The 19,732-nt window shown below is 54.4% G+C and overlaps 1 protein-coding gene across 1 annotated transcript; it reads right to left on the minus strand.

The window, feature by feature from the left end:
- Positions 1–255: 255 nt before the first annotated feature.
- On the minus strand, positions 256–8,863 carry LOC123345535 (zinc finger protein RFP-like). Its single transcript, XM_044982513.1, has 7 exons — positions 8,337–8,863; positions 5,885–5,980; positions 5,069–5,299; positions 4,457–4,479; positions 3,789–3,904; positions 2,361–2,420; positions 256–764 (listed from the first exon to the last, which is right to left on the minus strand). Exons 1-7 carry the CDS (start codon positions 8,751–8,753, stop codon positions 256–258), a joined length of 1,452 nt encoding a protein of 483 aa, XP_044838448.1. The 5' UTR covers positions 8,754–8,863.
- Positions 8,864–19,732: the final 10,869 nt, after the last annotated feature.

Below are 19,732 nucleotides of genomic sequence, written 5' to 3' on the forward strand. Positions count from 1 at the left end.
CATGTCTCAGTGGCACTGTCTGACCCAGGATCCCAAGAGTCCTCCTGGATCATAGAGGACAGTGGCAAACAGGCTGCACAGTCCCTGGGGTAGTGATGGGATTGGCTTCTCTGCCACGCAGCAGCCTTCAGGGTCATAGAGACGGGATGATAGAAAGTCCACAGGGAGAGGTCACAGAGAAAAGGGTGTGTGAGGCTAGAGAGGCTGATCTCCGGGCTCCCAGTGAGATATTCCCCCGCCCCTCCCCTGTGTGTCTCAGGGACACAGTCTGAGCCGGGATCCCCCCACCCAGAGCCAGGGTCGGATTCTCTCCCCAGGGACGGAGCCTGGCGGGAAAGTGAAGATCGGGGCCTCGTCACCAGCATCGATAAATGTCACCTGCCCCCGGTCACAGTCCAGACAAACCCGGATCCTGCTGGGGGCCCGGCTCAGGGGCAGAGGAGTCGCAGGGGAGCTGAGAGCCTGGAACTGACCCCACCACCCCACAGCCCAGATCCCCTCCTCAGGGCTGAGGCTGATCCCGTCCTTCCTCCCCACAGACTCTCTGGCCACCCCCACAGCCCAGCATCCTCCAGCCCCCACCTCCACCTCCCAGCAATGTCTCCCTGAGGTGAATCCCTCACAGCCCAGCACACATTCCCAATAGTCAAATCTCTCAGGGTTCTCGGGCAGATCCTGCCATGTGTCTCCCCCTCTCACACTTTTCCAATCCTCAGACAGGACGAGGTTGGGATGAGCCGTGTCTGGATCTAGAGTCACATTCGCTGGGGAGAGAGAATCAGAGCGTTGGGGCAGAGCTCAGCCCTGCGGGAGGCTGGGACCATTTCTCACACTGCCCAGCAGCCCCGTCCTGGCTGGGACAGGCCTGGATCCCAGGGAGCTGCCTGTGCCCTGGGCACCTGAGACCGAGCAGGGACATCACTGCAGCTCCTTGGGGTAGTGATCGATCTATCGGGGATCAATTTATAGAGTCTAGTCTAGACACGATGAATAGATCCCTGAGCTCTCTCCCCATCAACTCCGGTTCTCCCCTGCCAGGAGAGGCGGAAGCGGAGTCGATGGGGGAGCGACAGTATCTTAGCTCGACCCCATGCCCACCCTTTAGCATAGACCAGGGCCTAGTGAGTTTCTCATTTGCTTCCAGAAGCTTCAGCTCCCTGCTCCCCCTGCTGGGGCTGCTCCATTCCCAGGGGCACAGACACAGCCAGGAAGGCGACAGAAGCTTTTCCTGAGCAGGGAGCAGAGGAGACCGGTACCATCTTTATACCCCAGAGGGAAGCTCCCTCCCCTAATGCAGCCTCCACTCCCAGGCCAGGGAATAGAGATGAAGGTGCAGCATTGGGGAATAGCTGGTTAACACCACAGAGTAGGAGGTGGCATTGGGTGGGGGAGCCCCATCCCCAGCCCAGAGAGAGGGGAGGACCTGCCAGCATCACAGGGAGAGCATCTCCCCAATCCAGGAAGCAGGGAGCAGCTTCAATGGGAGAGCCCAGCCCTGCCCACAGGAAAGGCAGGATGTTGGAGAAGAGTGATGGGGAGACCTCTCCACTAGGGTAAACCAGAGGGATGTGTCAGCCCTCAAGGCACAGAGCTCTGTTCAGCTGCTGCTCAGTGAATGTTTCCGTCCAGCAGCCTGGACATGAACTCAGCACTAAGGTTGGTGTCAGGAGTGTTTGTGTGATGTCAGTCTGGGATCTCCCCACGAGTTCTGGAACCTTGGTACAAGTTGCTGTGGGGGGCACAACGTCTCACCACCTGTGGCCACATCCCCTCCATGGCCCTGCCCCACTCCTCCTCTTCCTGCTGAGGCCCCGCCCCCTGGCCAGGCTGAGAACTTGGCTGCTGTGGAGAGCTTCTAATCCTCCATCTCTGCTGGGTGGGTTTCTGCGGGGCCTAAGAGCAACCCCCAGCCCAGGTCCCCGCTTCCTGGAATGCGTGATGTTGGCTTGGGATCTCCCCAGGAGTTCCAGACCCTTGGTAGAAGTTGGGGGTGGGGCACGAGGTCCCACCACTGGTGGCCCCGCCCACTCCGTGGCCCTGCCTCATTACTCCTCTTCCCACCAAGCCCTGACCCCTGGCCAGGCTGGGAGCGTTGCCTGCTGGGGAGAGCTCATGACCCTTCACCTGTCCTGGGTGGGTCTCTGGGGGGCCTGAGAGCAGGCTCTGTCCCATGTCCCCACTCCCCGGGGTTCTCCACCCAGGGCAGGTGGAGGGTGCAGGGCTCCACAATGCCACTTGGGCTCCCTGGGTGGGAGCCCAGCTCTGGTTTCTGGCCTGGCCAGGGGCAGGGTCTCGGGGGAAGAGGAGCAGGGGTGGGGCCGCTGAGAGGGGCCAGTGCTGGGAAGAGGCTCCAATCTCACCCTGTCTGTGTGCTCCGAGTGGTTCCCCTCTTTTTTTCTCCAGTGCAGACGGCAGAGTGTCTTGAGGGGGAAAGGATAAGAGAGGTGAGATTTCAGGCTTCATATATATAACAGCATCATCACTCTCATCTCCTAGAACTGTGTTTTCATCATGACACAGAAATAGACGGAGACACACTCAGGTATTTAAGGTGAAAAGGTCTGAAACCTCTTTCCTCTCACATTCAGGCATCTCCCAGCAATGGACCCAACATCCTTGTGAACTCCCAACTTGTCAAAAGACATGAAATTGTAGAAAAGATCCTTGGGTCCTGATTCTGTCATCCCAGATCTGCTTAGGTTTCATCAGGGGAAGTTTGAGTCGCAAGACTGAGGTCCCAGTTATGCTGGTACGCCCTCAAGGTGCTATTGGACACTGGACTATCAACTATTTCTGAAGGAACTCTTTACAGCTAGAAAGCTCGCGATCTCCGCTATGAATCTGAACCTCGATGTCTGTGTGTATACTGATCTTTTAACCATAATCTCTCTCTTTTGTTTTTTAATAAAGTGTAGTTTTGTTAACAAGAAATGGCTGTAGCGTGTATTTGGGTAAGATCTGAAACATTTGGTAACCTGGGGCGTAATGTGTCCAATCCTTTGGGATTGGTAGAACCTTTTGTGTTATATGATGAAGTAAGATTTTCAGAAATCATTGTATTTGACATAAGGGAAATATTTCCTTAAGTTACCTTGTTATTAAGTGATGTGTTCATAAATTGCTCTGTGGGACAAAGAGATGTTTCGACCACACAATGTCCTCAGAGACACCAGACACCCACAATGTGCTGCCCAGGAGCAGTTAGCAAAGTCCAAAAAACCGCATGTGGAGAAAAGGGTCAAAGTGACCCGTGCACATCAGTGTGTAATGACTGGTAATGAACGAATCAGAAATGAGAATAACTTGAAAATAGCTTGGATAGCAAAAGCCCTGCCAGTTAGAAGATACTTACAATACATAACACACATGCATGTGTAGTGTTTGAGTTATACAAGATACTTCCTATTCATAACATTCAAAGGTGATTGGAAAAGAACTAAAAAATATATACTCTGGATGTGTAAAATATGTCAGACATTGTAAGGAGCATCATAGGAGAAATACATCATGACCTGCCTATGCCCCAGGAGAAGATAACTGGGCAGTATTTCTTTCAGTATGTCTGTCATTTCTTACTTTAACAGTAACTGTACTGGCAAGCCATGCTTTTGGAACAAATAACGGGTTGAATTAATGAGTCTGAGTGTCCTGGACCCTAAGTGTGTGACATTCTCATCCAACAATTAAATAGAAGCATAATGTATTATGAACCAATTGACCAGAGCCATTCTCTTTCCACAGTCTCAGATACATATACCAGTTTCCCCTCCTAGATCCCTTCCAGGTACCTTTGAAGTTCCTCAGAGCCTCCAGTAGAGCAATAGTTTTCTGGGAGAAACCACTGACTTGCTCTTCCAGTTCAGGAGAAATCTTCTCTGGCTGCTGCAACTTCCTCTTCTCACACCTGGAGAGAAACAATGTCATGTGATTACAGTTCATTGTGAGACTCATTATAAATGGTTGCTAGGCAGTCGCTGCTCTAATGGGCCTGGAGTTAGAATTCCTCTGCTTCTCCCAGCTGCAGAAATCTGTCCCCTAGGAACTAGACTAAGGCACCAACTCCCACCTCCCCAGCTCATTCCACACAGGTCTCCAAAGAGTCTTCAAGTGGGAAAGACTCTTGACCACTGCTGGCCTGGGCTGAATGGGAACCAGGGCCCCAGCAGTGACAGGCCCATATTCCATCCCCACTATTCTGAGGAGGCCAGTCCCCCAGGGAGGTGACAACTCTAGGAAATACTTGAGGTCAGTCCTTCCCACTGAATGGAGAATCCCAGAGTCTCCTATACAAGGATGAGACCCTCAGGATGAAGTTGATCAGAGAGATTTGTATCTAGAATGTGACCTTCCCCACACATTTTTCTGTACAGCCCGGGGGAGATGCAGTGCTAACATCACCATTAAGCTCTTTCCCAGTATTGTGAAGTGCGAGGGGGAGTGAGAGGGAGCTACGTACCTGCTCAAGGTGCTTCTGACATCCTAGAAGGAAGGGAGAGAGAGAGGAAAGATCGTCAGTTCCATTTGATTCACACAGGGGATCCCAGGGAAGGGATTTTGCAAATATGGGGAAGAGAGGCCCTGCCCTGACCCCAGGGCCATGGATTCCCTGAGCTAATGGGGCTTTTCCATCTCTAAGATCTCTGTCTGTAATTCTGCAAAGAACAATAGTCACTCACATGTCAGCAATGCACACGCCGAGTTACACTCAGATCTCTGACCACTGGCTCCAGTGCTTATGATTCAGGAGCCCTCCCTTCCCTGTGTGGGGATCTGGGATGTTTCTAACCACAGGTGCTGGCTTCTAATTGCCCCTGGAGGTGCTCAACCCCAGGCCCTGCCCCAACTCCTCCCCTTCCCCAATGCCACACCTCCACCCTCCCTCTTACCACTGAGGCAGGTGGGAAGTGCTGGGAGGGACGGGGAGGAGTTCATCAGTGGGCATGAGGCACTGAGGGTAGAGGGGGGAGCTTTCTGCCAATGGGTGCTAAGCACCTACTAATTTTTTTCCATGAGTGCTCTGGCCTTTAAGCACCCATGGAATCGGCGCCTCTGTTTCTCCGTGTCTCACCTGCAGGAATTCACTGGCTGGCTTCTGACACTTCCCCTCCAGTTCACTGATCAGCTCTCTGAGATGGGAAATCTGCTCGGAGAGTTTACTGACATTTTCATTCTGGATTCTCACAATCTCCTCATCCAGCTTCTCCAGCTGGGCCAGCAGGAGTCGCTCTTGTTCCTTCAGGAACTGCCCCAGTTGCTGAAATTCAGACACAATCTTTTGCCTCTCGGTTTGTGTTTGTTTCTGTACGAAAATAGGGAAAGGGCTGGTCAGGGACATGGATGGAGCCTGGGGTCCTTTCATGGAGAGTTGAGTGTGCAGCAGGGAGAACTTAGTTGAAAATCCTGATTTCTGACATTTGACTTTACCCTAGGGAGAGGATTCTCTCACAGCTTCCCCTTCAGCCCCTGTATCTCTGAAAGGGAGGTTTCCATGTCTGTCATGTTAGCATATTATGTCATTCATGGTCTCTGGGAATTCAGACCCAGAGCAGCAGGAGGCAGGACTCAGCACTACACTGACAGAGACACCAGGGGAGAAAAAAGAAACAAACGTGTTAATGCACGAAATGACCAGACACAGTGGACAGCACCTCACAGGGACATTCAGTTCACTTGGGGGGGATTTCCGGGCAAGTCACAAGAGCTAGACATTAACTGATCAGCTGAAATGGAACTTTAGCGCTTGTCTATGCACCAATCTAACCCAGCAATCCATGGTCATGGAGAAACACTCACAAGCCCATGTTCACCAAGGCCACACAGGAAACTGGCTCCAAACAGACCTCCCACTACCAGTCCCTGCTGATTCATAACAACAGGCACCTACCAGATACTCCTGGCTTTTCCCCTCTCCAGTCACTTTCAATCCCAGCAGCTTTTCTCGCTCTGCCCTCAGAGTCTTCAATTGGGTCTGGATTTTTTGCTGAAGAAACAGAAAGGATTTGGGAACTTGAATTTGAATGGTTGAGAGGGGTGTGGAGCTTTTCGTTTTTTCATCCAAGATAACTGTTGGTCCTAATCACTTTGTGACATTAGGGCCACCAAGGAGATGAAACCTTATCAATGCAGACTGGGAGTGTGTCATTATCAGACTCGTTACCAATTCAGATTCAGTCTTTTTAGTAATTAGAGACAGATCTCAATTATAACCAAGCTTAACTGGTATTTGTGAATTGATGAGCGGTACAGAGCATAACAGGACATTGGAGTCACATGGGGGTGAATCAATAAATCTGTTTTTGAGGTTTAATGAACAAAGTGATACAAATCCCAGAAGCCACCAGGGTTTCAATATGGGCTGGGATTTCAGCCCTGAAGCCCTGGGGACTTCACTGGTTGGGCTGATCTGGTCTAGGCACCAGGGCAAACCCCATGAGACGTCAGGAGGCCATTCGTCTGGTTGGAAGCTGCACAATCCCAGTTTTGTGGAGCACTATTCGTGTCTGGTAGGGTCCCAGCACTGGGTGTGGCTTCAACCGGTGAAAAAGAGAGAAGAGGAGACCGAGGATGCAGGAGGAAACCAGTGAGGGTGGGGGCAGGGGTGTGAGTGGCACTTCCATGCAGAATGATGCAGGTGGGGTCGAGCTGACAAAGGCGGGGGAGGGCCCAAGCAGGCTGATCGATTCAGGTGCGGGAGGGCCCCATGCTGGCAGGCGTGGGCATGTCCTATATTCTGGAGATGCCTCAGGGTCCCTCCTAATGAGGCAGATTTGTATAAGGAACTGTTGGGATTTCCCCCAGTGCTGCCCTAAACCCTTTCCGTGGCAATGCCCTCTGGGTAGGTCCCCACTGTCCCATTCCCTGGTAAAGATCCCGGAAGCAGTGCATTCTGGGAGATTTCTAAAGGCTGCCTGGTGGGACTAACAGAACAGCTCTGGCTGGTCCCTGCCCACGAACACAACAGAACAGGTCAGACTGGCACTGGTCAGCTCCAGCCTGGGGTTGGTTTTGCTACAACCCAGTGTAATCCCAGTGGTACTTGGCATGGACCTGAGCTGTCTGGAGCCCTTTTGTGTGCGGACTGAAGGTGCTCAGGGTCCCACACAGTGTTTAGCCCAGTGATCTCCTCTAGTGCAGACCGGCAGCATCTGAGTTTAACCCCTCATGGAGCAACACAGGAATTCAGATTCCCCCTGGGAAATCTCGTCTCCCTGGTGAGTCTGGGGCTTTTCTCAAGTCTTTTTCTCCTACTGTCCACATGTCATCATTGCCCCGTGCTCCTGAGAGGACAGTGTAGCCTAGTGGTTAGGGCACTGGGCTTGGCCTTGGAAAAATGGGGGTTTATACCTGGCTCTGACACTGACCTACTGAGTGACCTTGGACAAGTCACTTCCCCTCTTTGTGCCTCAGTTTCCCCTCCCACCTTTTGTCTCTCTTGTCCAGTTAGACCAGGGGTGGGACAATATGGGAGCGGGGAGGGGCCAGCCTCCTCAGCCAGGAGATCAGGGGACGAGCAGGATGGGCCTGTGGCTGGATGTGTCCCGCAGGCCGTAGTTTTCCCACCTCTGAGTTAGATTGTAAATGGCTCAAGGCAGGGATTGTCCATCACTGGGTTTTCTACAGGGCCCCCCACAATCGAGGTCAGATCTCATCTGGGGGCTGTAGGGGCTGCTGGAATGCCAATAACAATAATAAACACTGTGACACAGTCAGTAATAACAGCCACAGCTTGTAACTCCCCCTTCTCCAGCCTGAAGCCAGCACTCCCACATAGACTGGCCTGCAGCTCTTGTGAATCAAACCTCACTGGGCATTTAATCACTTCCGGTCTGCAGAGAGTTCCCTTAGTTCACTGGTGGGAGCTGGGTTTGAAAAGGATTCAGCTGCTCAGAGAAAACTTTCATAAGAACATAAGAACGGCTGTACCGGGTCAGACCAAAGGTCCATCTAGCCCAGTCTCTGTCTACCGACAGCGGCCAATGCCAGGTGCCGCAGAGGGAGTGAACCTAACAGGCAATGATCAAGTGATCTCTCTCCTGCCATCTATCTCCATGCTCTGACGAACAGAGGCTAGAGACACCATTCTTACCCATCTTTGCTACAATCAGACAATTTTTAAATCGCACATCAGACAATCCCACATCAGACAATTTTTAAATCGTTCTCTTGCCTTTCTTGTCAGGCTGGAGTATCATTAATTTGTACAGCCTCTTTCATGCAATGAAGGCTACACACTGCTGAGTGACACAGATACACAAGTCTAAGGAAACTTGTGATGCTATTAACTTTGGATTTGTATTACAGGTTATTATGCATTAGATGGGAGAGCAGTCCCCTACCTTGTACTCCTGGCCAGCCTCCTGGATGGGAACCACCGTGTGAGCGCAGTGAGCCCGGGATCTGTTGCACACCACACAGATGGGGGTTTGATCCTCTTCACAGAACAGTTTCAGTGCCTCCTGGTGTTTCCTGCACACCCCGTCCCCTTCGCTTCCCTTTGCTGCCTGTAAATTCAGTTGCTTGGCGATTTCTACCATGTTCGCCAGCTGCCTGTTGGGCCTGAGGTTTCTCTGTAGCACAGTTTGTCTGCACTGAGGGCAGGAGGCGGCTGTATTGTATCCCTCCCAGCACTGGGCGATGCAGGCTCTGCAGAAATTGTGCCCACACTCCACGATGACAGGTTCTGTGAAATACTCCAGACAGACGGGACATGTCGCTTCCTTCTGGAGCCTTTCCACGGGGTTCTCTGCAGCCATGGCTCCCTCTGGGCAGTTTGTAACAGGCTTTGTTTCAAATTCCTGAATTCAAACTATGCCCCGCCTGCAGCAGCAAGGGGGTGTTTCCCTTCCTGGAGCTGACTCCTCCTCTTTGTTCAGTTGGAAGGGGCCTACCTGTAAGATCAGAGCCCTGGAGGTTGTGGTGAAAAATTTACCACTAGCAGTGGTGAGCCGCAGCCAGTTTGCACCAGATCGCCCGAACCGGTTGTTAAATTTAGAAGCCCCTGCACAGGCTGGGGGAGGGGCCGCTGCCCGGCCCCGACCTTGGCCGGGTGGTTCCCCGCTTCCAGGCAGCACAGTAAGGGAGCAGGGAGGGGGTGTTGGAAGAGGGTAGGGGAGTTGGGGGGGTGGATTAGTGTCAGGGCAGTCAGAGGGCAGGGAACAGGGGGACTGAACGGGGCCAAGGGTCCGGGGGGGCAGTCAGGAAGGCGCAGGGGTTGGATGGGGCGGTGGGGGGCAGTTAGGGGTAAGCATTCCAGGGACAGTCAGGGGACAGAGAGAATGGTGGTTGGATGGGGTAGGGGTCCCCAGGGTTCCATCAGGAATGAGAGAAGGGGTTGGATGGGGTGGCAAGGGGAAGTCAGGGGACAGGGAAGGGAGGTGGATAGGGCATGGAGGGGGGGGCTGTCAAGGAACATGGGGGGGTTGGATGGGACAGGAGTCGGGGGGGCATGACCCCTCATGGGGTGTGGAGGAGGGAACCGGTTGTTAGTATTTTGGCAGCTCATCACTGACCACTAGGGCTCTGGTCTGGCAATCAGCCCCTGTGCTGGTGGGGAGGGTCACTGGGGCTTCACATGGACATCAGCTCTCCCTGTGAGGACGAGCCTGCAGGAGCAGGGTCTGTGTGGCTGAGGAGCGATAGTCAGAATTGGGGGGATTCTTTCTTGTTTTATACTATATAATTTTGATACATAATGCTCATTTTAAGCAATTTTTATATTTATTGTAAACTTTCACAGTTGCACAAAAATCTGGGTTTCAGCATTTCATTCCAATTGTTACCAATTTAAATGTTCACAGCTCTGGGAAATTATGGGGGGATCAGAGAATATTTTGGTCAGACCAGAACTATTTAATGACACTGGACACTGAGATTAAAAAAGTTGAAGCTTTAGAACTGTTAAAATTGTCTGTGAGCAGGTAAATCTCCCTCCCTCAGGGCAATAACCCAATTCCTCCCCCCCACCACACAGACTGAGGTGAAAGCAGGGCCGGTGCAACCATTTAAGCCAACTAGGCGGCTGCGTAGGGCGCCTAGTAGTTGGGGATACATAAAAGTCCGCCCTGGCGAGGCTGTGGAATGGAGGTGAGCTGGGGGAGGTGTGCGGGGAGGGCTGCCCGCAGTAATGGGGGGAGGGTGGTGGCGCACACGGGAACTGCTCCCCCCTCCAGATCACCTCCACTCTGCCTCCTCCACTGAGCACACAGCCCAGCTCTAAGTCTCCTCCAATCAGCGCTGCAAGCCTGGGCAGGGAGGAGAATTAGAGCAGTGCTGGCATGCTCAGCGGAGGAGGCGGAGCTGAGGTGAGCTGGGGCAAGCTCCCCAGGCGAGGTTAGCTGCAGAGGTGGGTAGCTGCTGCGGGGGGCTCCCTGGGCGGGGCGGTGGCGGCGGACTCCTAGGGTAGGGGTTAGCTCCTCGGTTAGCTGCAGCGGGGGACGGGGTTCGCAGGGGGCGGGTGCAAGGTGGAAGTTCACCTAGGGTGCGAAACTTACTTGCACCGGCCCTGGCTGAAAGTCCATCTGATGGGAGCTCAGGGGCCTGTGGAATGTGCTGGGAGCTCAGCCTGGGGGTAGTGGGGCAGGTGACCCTGTAACACGACCACACCCAGCAAGGCCTGGACTGACTGTTTCTCAGTCCCAGCAGAGAGGCCAGGGACTCAGTGATGTACTGAGACTAATCTCCTCCACACCAGGTGAGGGCTGGGGCCCAATGGCCAAGGGCAGCGGGTGTGAGGGCTGCTGGCACAAGGGGTCCTGCACTGCACAGGGTGTGGGATAAACAGAGAGCTCTAGGGGTCCCTGGTTCAGTGCTGGGTGCGCTGCCCAAGAGAGCAGCTGTCACACCTGTTCTTAGCCTGGCGGCTCCTGCTTCTGTTTCCCTGCACAGTCTCCCCAGCTCTCCGGGACTCCTGGCTCTCTGCAGATGGCAGCGGCTGTGAGGGGAGCTGGCACTGGGGCTCCTGCGCTGTACAGAGGATGGGCTAACCAGAGCTCTCCTGTCCCCAAGGCTCTCAGGCCACTTGTGCAGCCTGGCTGCAGGAGGGGATCTGGGGACAGACAGAGGGGGCCTGGGAGAGTCTGGGGGGGCAGACACCTGGGAGCAGACACTGAAATCCAGTGGTGGTGAGAAAGGCAAAGGGACAGGTGCTCAGGGCTGTGTCCCTTAGATATTCACAGCTCATGTCAGTGAAGATGCTGATTGGATGCTCACTGGGGGTTGAACCATCAAAATTATAATTCAACGTACAATGGATCTTAGTAATTGGTGTCAAACAATGACTGAGAAACATTCACCAGCCATTTCCCCAGAGATGCCGATAACCTGAGTGTTAATAAACTTCTTTCGCAAGCAGAGACCCCAAGGCACAAGAAGATCCCAGGACCTGATCTGGTGCCTCTTGAAAGCAGAGGAAAGATTCCCACTCACATCAAAGGCTTTTGGATCAATCTCTGAGTGACTTGGTCAGTCACCCTGACTGCCATTCACTGCACCCCAAAACTGGGTTCTCTGCACATGCAGTGCAGGGGGGTTGGGCAGGTGAAATCCATCCTCCTTCTGGGGCCAGGACATAGGGCCCCAGCACAGCACAGCCTGTGCACCCTAAAGTCAGCCCCTCCCCCAGCCTGTGCAGAGGGGCTGGGACTGGGAAGAAGCTGGCACCACGGGCAGGGGCTGTTCCTCATGGGGAGGAGCTGATCAGCTGCCCTGCCTGAAGCACAACCACTGCCTGTGACACTCCACACCTGCCCAAGGCTTGCAGTGGCCTCCTCCCCCCAAACTGTGCCCATGTTAAAAAATGGGCAGAGCTCAGTGGCCTTACCACCATGGCCCCTGGTCTACCCTGCTCCAGTGCCCCTGGATCTCCTCACTGCTACATGGGCTAGTTTTAGGGCTTTGTGTTCTGGCCACTGTCGCTTTGGTTGGTAACTTTAGCTACAATCCCAGGGAGATGTGTGCACTGGAATTTTCTCCCAATTTAAAGATAATCTTCTCCTAAAATCTCACCCTGTCTGAATGGTCCTAGGGATTTCCCCTTTTTCTCTCCAGTTCAGACAGCAGAGTGTCTGGAAGAGGAAAGGAGAAGAGAGGTGAGATTTAAGGCTTTTGTATTAGAACAGCGTCCCCAGTCTGAACAGCTAGAGTTGTGTTTTAATTATGCCAGAGAAATGGACAGAGACACACTTGAGTATTTAATATAAAAAGGTCTGAAGCCGTCTCTTTTGTCTCTCACTCAGGCATCTCCCAGCAATGGAACCAACATCCATGAAGCCTCACAACCATCCCAGGACAGACAATGTGTAAGTGAGATTTACTTTTCCCTCCTCATCCCCTCCCACCCTTCAGACTCCAGTTGGTTTGTCTCATTCACTTGCTGCCTTTTGTCGTAACCTAGACCCAGATCATGCAAAGACTTTGGCATAAAAGTAACTTTACCCACTTGGGTCTGTGTGACACTAACGGGATGTTCAGAGCGCCATGGAGCGCTGGCTGCAGCCCCCCTGCACCACTGGGATTCCCCTTCCAGGAGACACTGAAGCTGCTTCTCCTCCAGCAGCTCGTCCAGTCCGTCTCTTGCTGCTGCAGCCTCACTGCTATTGGCAGTGTGCTCGCTCCAGCAGTGTCAGCATGTTTACATGCACCCATCTGGGAATCACACCTGTCAGGTGCTGTGTAGACGTGCCCTCGCCAAACTAGGACATTTGCAATGTAAGTAGGGTCTGAATGAGCTCTCCTCTGACACCTAGTGGTGAGCTGGGGAAGAGGACTTCAGGAGCTGCCTTTGTTTGCATGGACACACCCACCCTGCCTCAGTGCTCAGCATGATGGGGCTGCTTTGCCCAAATGATCCCTTTTGGCTGGTATTGGATCACCAGTCAGTTTCTTATTGGGGGCAGAGGTACTAAAGTGTTGTTATCCTTGTGTGAATCAAGGGCAGCAGAACTGTGCTTGGCATGCCCTGATTGAGGGGCTCACCCGCAACTGAACTGCCCTTGCTGGGCAGGAGATGTTGGTGCCAAAGACTAGTGGAGGTGTGAGAGGGGGGTGAGCAGTGATGAGCTGCAAAATCATAACAACCGGTTCCCTCCTCACCCCAGGAGAGATCATGCCCTCCCGACTCCTGCCCCAACCAACCCCCCGTGTTCCTTGATGTCCCCCCCACCCCCCTTCCCTGTACCCTGAGTACCCTCCGCTGCCCCATCCAACCCCTCCTCTCATTCCTGATGGCCCCCCAGGACCCCTGCCCCATCCAACCACCCTTCTCTCTGTCCTCTGACTGCCCCTGGAACCCTTGCCCCTGACTGCCTCCCACCGCCCCATCCAACCCCTGATCCTTTCTGACTGCCCACCAGGACCCTTGCCCCTATTCAATCCCCCTGTTCCCTGCCCTCTGACCCCCCACCCCCAAACTCCCCTACCCTCTCTCCAACACCCCCTCCCTGCCCCCTTACCGCGCTGCCTGGACGTGGCTGGTGGCGCTACAGTCTGGCCGCTGCTGGAGCCGGGAGCCCGGGGATGCGGGGCCGGGACAGGAGTTGCGCGGCCAGAGCCGGAGGATGTGGCGGGAGCCCGGCGGCCGGAGCCAGGTGGCTGGCCGGGTGGAGCCAGGGAGGGCCGCGACCAGAGCTGGAGCCGGGCAGCCGGGACCGCCACCACGGCCAGACCCGCGCTGCCGGAGCCCGACCCCGTGGCAGAACAGCAGGGGTGGCTGGAGCCACGGGGCCAGGCAGGGCCAGAGCTGGGGGGCCGTGTCCAGAGCCGAGCATCCGGGTAGGTGGGGGCACGGCGAGGCCGGGGGGGATGCGGCCGGAGCCGGGCGGCCGGGGACGCGGGGCCGGGCAGGGTCATGGCCGGGAACGCGGGGGTGGGGCGGACGCAGGGCTGAGGGGGGAGCTGGGTGGCCGGGGAGGGCTGGGAACGCGGAGCCGGGGGGGGGGTGCCGGGGCCGGGTGGCCAGGGAGGGTCGCGGACGGGAATGCGGGGCCGAGGGGGGGGGAACGCGGAGCCGGGGTGTGTGTGCCGTGGCTGGGTGGCCAGGGAGTGCTGCGGCCGGGACTGGGTGGCTGGGGAGGGTCGGGGACGCGGGGCCGGGGAGGGTCGGGGCCAGGTGGGGACCCGGGGATGGGAGGGGGGCCTGCGGCCGGGGTGGTCGGGGCCGGGACGCAGAGCCGGGGCCGGGTGGCCGGGCGGCCGGAGACGCGGAGCTTGGGAGGGTCGTGGCCGGGGAGGCGGGGACGGGGACGGGCCGCGGCTGGAGACCGGCGGGGGCACACGGCCCACCCTAGTTTCCTACCTCAGCGTCTCTTCCTGGGCCGGGGAAGCCTGCTTGCTTCTCAGCCCTCCCAGGCTTCCCGCACGAACAGCTGATTCGCGGGAAGCAGGGGGGAGGAGAAGCAAGGAGGAGCATTCATGGCAGGAGGTGGAGGCAGAGCTGAGGTGAGCTGGGGCCGGGCAGCAGGGAGCGCTTGTTAAATTTAAATGCCCTTTTAGAACCTGTTCGTCCCACTGGGAACAACCAGTTCTAAAATGGCTTCTAAATTTAACAACCGGTTCGCGCGAACCGGTGCGAACCGGCTGCAGCTTACCACTGGGGGTGAGTTATCTGGACTAGATGGTGTACGTCTTGGATGCTATCCAATTCTTACTATATAATCACAGAGCTGGTTAAGATTTAATGGGGAGTTTTGTTACATACCAACAGATCTGCAATCACTGATTGTCAGGTCTAATCATTAGATCTTCCTTGGGAGAGTTTCTCTGATACAGGAGACTGCTCTGTGTGTGCTACCAGTGAGGCTCCCCCACTAGCAGCTGAAATCATTGAGAGCTGTGCTCAGTGGTGTGACGTGAAGATGTCCCAGAGAGTGTGGGGTGGTGAGCCAATAGCTGGCTGAGCAGCTGGTGCAGTGGTAAGTAGAGCTGTGAGTGGCTGGCAAGGCAGCCGGTGCCAGAGCAAATGCCTGGACAGTGGAGCAAGCAAGATGCACTCCCTGGGCCCCACCAGGGTGAGAGGTTAACTCTGCGGATGCACCTCTACATTCTGGGTCTTCACTGTGAGTGCTGCAGAGGGAGAAGGGGTGGGCACGTTAAAGGAACTTTTGGTTGCTTGAATTAAGAAGCTGAGACGAAGGCCCAACGTATTCCAGGGTGGTTGTTTTGCTCATGGTTTTATGTTTATTAATCCAGCTTGCAGCGTTTCCCCAAATGAATGCTGTGTGATTTCCCTCCTTTCATTCAAAGTTTCTTTTCTACACTCAGACTCTGTGGTTGCGAGAGGGGAAGTATTGCCTCTAGAGGCGCCCAGGGGTGGTGTGTAATTTTCTCAGGTTACTGGGTGGGGCTGGAGCCAGTTCTGTTGTACTCTTGAAAAGGAACCCTTAGATCAGTGGTTCCCAAACTGGGCTTCATGAACCCCTGGGGCTTTGTGAAATGTTACAGGGGGTTCTCGTGGAAAAATTCCCTAATGGCAGACGGAGCTTCCCTAGGGACCCTGAGCAGCCCGCGTCAGAAGCTCAGATCTCCTGGACTTCCAAGAGCTAAGCAGATCAAAGCCAGCATCCCTGTCACACTGAGGAGATTTAAACTTCAAGACTCCTTAGAAGAAATGGAAAGGGAGGTGGATATTTTTTGCTGTTTTTAAAATTAAATAGGCAGCTAGGATTGTTTTTAAACTTATTATGAAGAACAAGTTTAAGTTTTGTTGTAATGTGCATTGTTTGCCTGGACTGCTCAAGACCTGAATGCTTGTGTAGGAGGAACTCTGTGAGTTGGCTTATTAAATACCTTCCTGCTGTTTCGCATCTGATGCTCCTTGATGAAACCTAGGAGCCTTGTTTTATAAGAGTCTTATTCAAAGTGACACAAGCTACGAAAGTGAGAGCTTGGAAGTGTGCTGCCGTTTTCATAATGTAATAAAAATACTGTCCCGATAAATGATAATTAATAATAAATAGTGTGTAATAAGCATGTCATAAAAACAAATTTTATGTTTCCAAGATCACTGCTTTTATAATTTATACTCAGGACAAGGAGAATATGCCTGGAATTATTAATTTTTAGGAGGAGGTTCACAGGGACTTGACATTTTAGTGAAAGGGGTTCACGGGTTGTTAAAGTTTGGGAACCACTGCCCTAGATATTGAACCCAGGCCTGGTTGCTGCCAGCTCCCCCCAGCAGAAGGGTTATATTAATACACAGTGAGGGCATTCACAGTCACACACAGACTTGCACTGAAACGATAAGTGGGAACTAAACCCCCTTGAGTTAATTCAGTGACAATGTGTGCGCGGAGGCCTGGCTGTGTCTTGCTGAACATCTAACCACCCGCCTGGGACCAGCCGGGCTACAGGGGCTCCCTGGGTTAAGGTCAGAGGCAGCTGTTGCGTGTTAGTGACAAGGCATGAAAATGGCAACAACTCATTAATCTGGAGCAAAGGTGCTGAAGGGTGATTTTATGATAAATCATCTAAGATTTATGTCATCGCAATCTAAAGGTCACAGCCGAGCCCATTCAAAACACGAGCTAAGAGCTAGAAAGAAGATTTTAGGTTTTAATTTTGTAAAGCTCCAAACACAAAAGGGAAAGTAACAATCCAACCCATTCCCCACCCCAATCCTCCACCCTGATCCAGCTGCCCCAGTCTCTTCCTGTCATTTTGTCTCCTTGGGCCAATACCGAGTTCATTATCACTGTGTTGACTGGATCTGCTGGGGGGAAATACAAGCCAGGGATCCACGTTTGGGCTTTGTCTGACTCTGGGCAGAGGAGTGTCAGGCCGGAGAGAAGGGACAATGGGGACTGCTCGGCACACAAAGCTGGACGTGCTCAAGTCCACAGTTAGCAGCAATTGCTCCTCTGCACAGGCTCTTTGCTGCTGGAGCTCCCCGCAAATGTTTCCCACCAACGCATTTGCCTCCACTGGTCTAGATTCTGACTATGGTTGTCCCATTGCTCCTTTGACCTCAGCAGTTAGCCAGTGTTTGGGGCCTTGCTAGGTTCTTCCATTGGCAGGAGAAATTGATTATAGGAGTCAGGTATTTCTTTGGTGCAATCTGTATTAGTTACAAACAATATCCACACATTCCTATGCCCTGAACACAGTACAAACAAACAGAAGCCAGTAGTTTCTTTACTCAGAACTCCACGTCTGCCTTTCCGAGTGTAGCAAACTGAGAATGTTCTTAATGTTTTCTCTGAATACTGTGTTGGTGCCTCAGTGTCCCCTATGCAGTTCTTAAGTATCTAGGTGGTGGAATACGGATATGTGATTGCTACAGAGCAAAGGGCCAGTGCACCTAAATGCCTGGCACTCTGTCTCCTAGCAACTGATGGCCTGAGCCCCTCCTCTGCAAAGGTGCCAACTGAAGGTGTTGGAGACAAAGAGATCATGTGACATCCTGGCCCGGGAAAGACACTGAGCAGAGAGGAGGGGCTGGAGGGGTTTGGCAGTCTGGAGCCGGCTGGGGATGAGGAGTTAAGTGCAGACATGGACGGTCTGGCTCACTGCCCCCCAGAATGGTCCCAGCCGAGGGGTCCCGTTCGCTGTGTTAGACCGTGTTCCTGTCACCGAATAAACCTCTGTTTTACTGGCTGGCTGAGAGTCACGTCTGACTGTGAAGTGGGGGTGCAGGACCCTGTGGCTTCCCTAGGACCCCGCTGGGGCGGGCTCGCTGTGGGAAGCGCACGGAGGGGCAGAGGATGCTAAATGCTCCAAGGAGAGACCCAGGAGGTGAAGACGTGTGAGCCTCTTGCCCTGAAAACAGTCTGCTCCAAAGGAGAGAAGGCTCCCCAAAGTCCTGACTGGCTTTGTGGGGAGCAGTTCCAGAGCATCTGGTGGCAAAGGTGGGATGTACTGCACCCCGTGAATGGCGCTTCTTGCAGTAAGTGACTGGGGAGCAGTAAAACAAAGGAGGGATGATGAGGACCAGGCAGGCTGAAGGCTCAGAGAGGGACGGTTTCAGGGGGCCATTAACCTCTGGGAGTGTGTGACTAGTGAGAAGGACTGTTGGAGCAACGGGGTCCCCCTGAGGACTGCAGCGAGCAGTCTCAGGGGTGGAGGAGCTTGTGACCCTGGGAGAGAGAAGGGTTTTTGCAGTAGCAGGGTTCCCCTGGGGATTGCAGGAGCAGTCCCGGGGCAGAGGAGTCTGCAGCTCAACCCTGGCAAAGAGGTGGTGACCACGAGAAGGGCTGGCACACCAGGGGTTCTTCCTGGAAACCATGGGGGAGCCAAGAGCACACAGGCCTGTGAGTCCAGAGCCACTTGGGAACAGTGAAATGATGGCCTATCACCATCGCCTTAAGAAGGACAAAGTGGGAAGTTCACCAAGGCACAGTTAATCGTGCAGTTGGAGGCGGAAGACCGCTCTGAGGAGCAGATTCCTGACCCAGATTGGGCTACAAGAGGATCTGGGAGCAGCTGGAGCAGCAGCCAGGCATCCCCGAGAGTCTGTTCTCCAACCAGATGAGGGTCTTCACGATCGGGTTCCCCATCAGGGGATCGGAGACGGATGGAATTGGAGCAGAGCCCGAGAGGACCATAAGAGAGAGCAAGGGCCCGAGGAAAAGCTGCAGGAGAAGCAGCAGCAGCATGGACTGGTGATGGTGGAGTGGAGAGGCATAGGGAGCTTCCCAGGGGTCAGTGGGGAGACACGCCTGGGTGGTGAGACCCTGGGAGAGAGAGAACTGTGGTGGTGCAGCCGCAGATGCTGAGGGGCTGTGGGGCCTGGGTGAAGGTCCCCGGGGTGAAGCCCCTCGCCCTGCCTATGGTCTGGATCCCTCTGCAGACAAAGGAGGGGTCAGGATGGCTGGTAGTTGGGGTTCTCCAGGATTTCGGCTGTGAGATCCTGTAGGGGGGGTGACTGTGTCTCTTTGGGACAGGATCAGGCCCTGTCCTGTAACGGCCAAGGATTTGAATTCAAATCCAGGGAACCAATTGGCTAAGATGGAAATGGTCAGTGAAAATGCAAATGACCTGGCTGGCAGCGGGGGAGGGGCTGCAGGGCTCAGGATACCTGCCTGCCTGTAACCAGCCCCCTGGGGCTGAGTGGGAGGGAGAGATGCTCCCCGCCCCCCTGCACACCGGAGAGTGGGCTCATGCTGGCTCTGATGCTGTGACCAAAGCAAGGAGCTTGCTGCCTGCCCCCACTGGGACAGCAAGGGCAGTGCTGAGCACGGTGGGAGTTGAGACCCCAGCTGAGTGGGGGGACACCCAGGCAGGGCAGGTCGGTTGCCAACCAGGTTTGCCTGGTCCAGATGTGCTGCTGCGAAGTGATTACACAGCAGGGAGGGAGCTACCAGGGACAGGGCTCAGGGGGGCTGTGACCCCAGGCCCAGCCAGCGAGAGGGAGCAGGTCCCACTCCGTCCCCCAGCAGCTGAACTCCAGACCGAGCTGCGGAAGGATCCCTCCTTGGAGAAGCTGAGGGAACTTGCTGGCCACAGCGCTGCAAACCCCCTTGGGGAAGGCTGCAGGGACAGAGTCCTGCGGGAGAAGGGATTCCTGTGCCAGGAATGGGCTCCCAAAGGGGAAGTAGAACTGTGGGGAATCGGGAGGCAGCTGGTGGTGCCCCAGGAATCCACAAGATTCTTCCCTGTCGAGCTGCTGTATGGGAGGAAAGCAAGGGGACTCCTGGACCTGAAAGGGGAGGATTGGGAGGAGAAGGGGGAAGACCCTCTGGTGGATCTCTTCCCTGAGGTGGGAGCCAATCTCCCATCAGGTGTTCCCCGTTCAGAGTCA

This window comes from Mauremys mutica, chromosome 12, assembly GCF_020497125.1.
Source record: "Mauremys mutica isolate MM-2020 ecotype Southern chromosome 12, ASM2049712v1, whole genome shotgun sequence".
Classification (NCBI taxonomy): Eukaryota; Metazoa; Chordata; order Testudines; family Geoemydidae; genus Mauremys; species Mauremys mutica.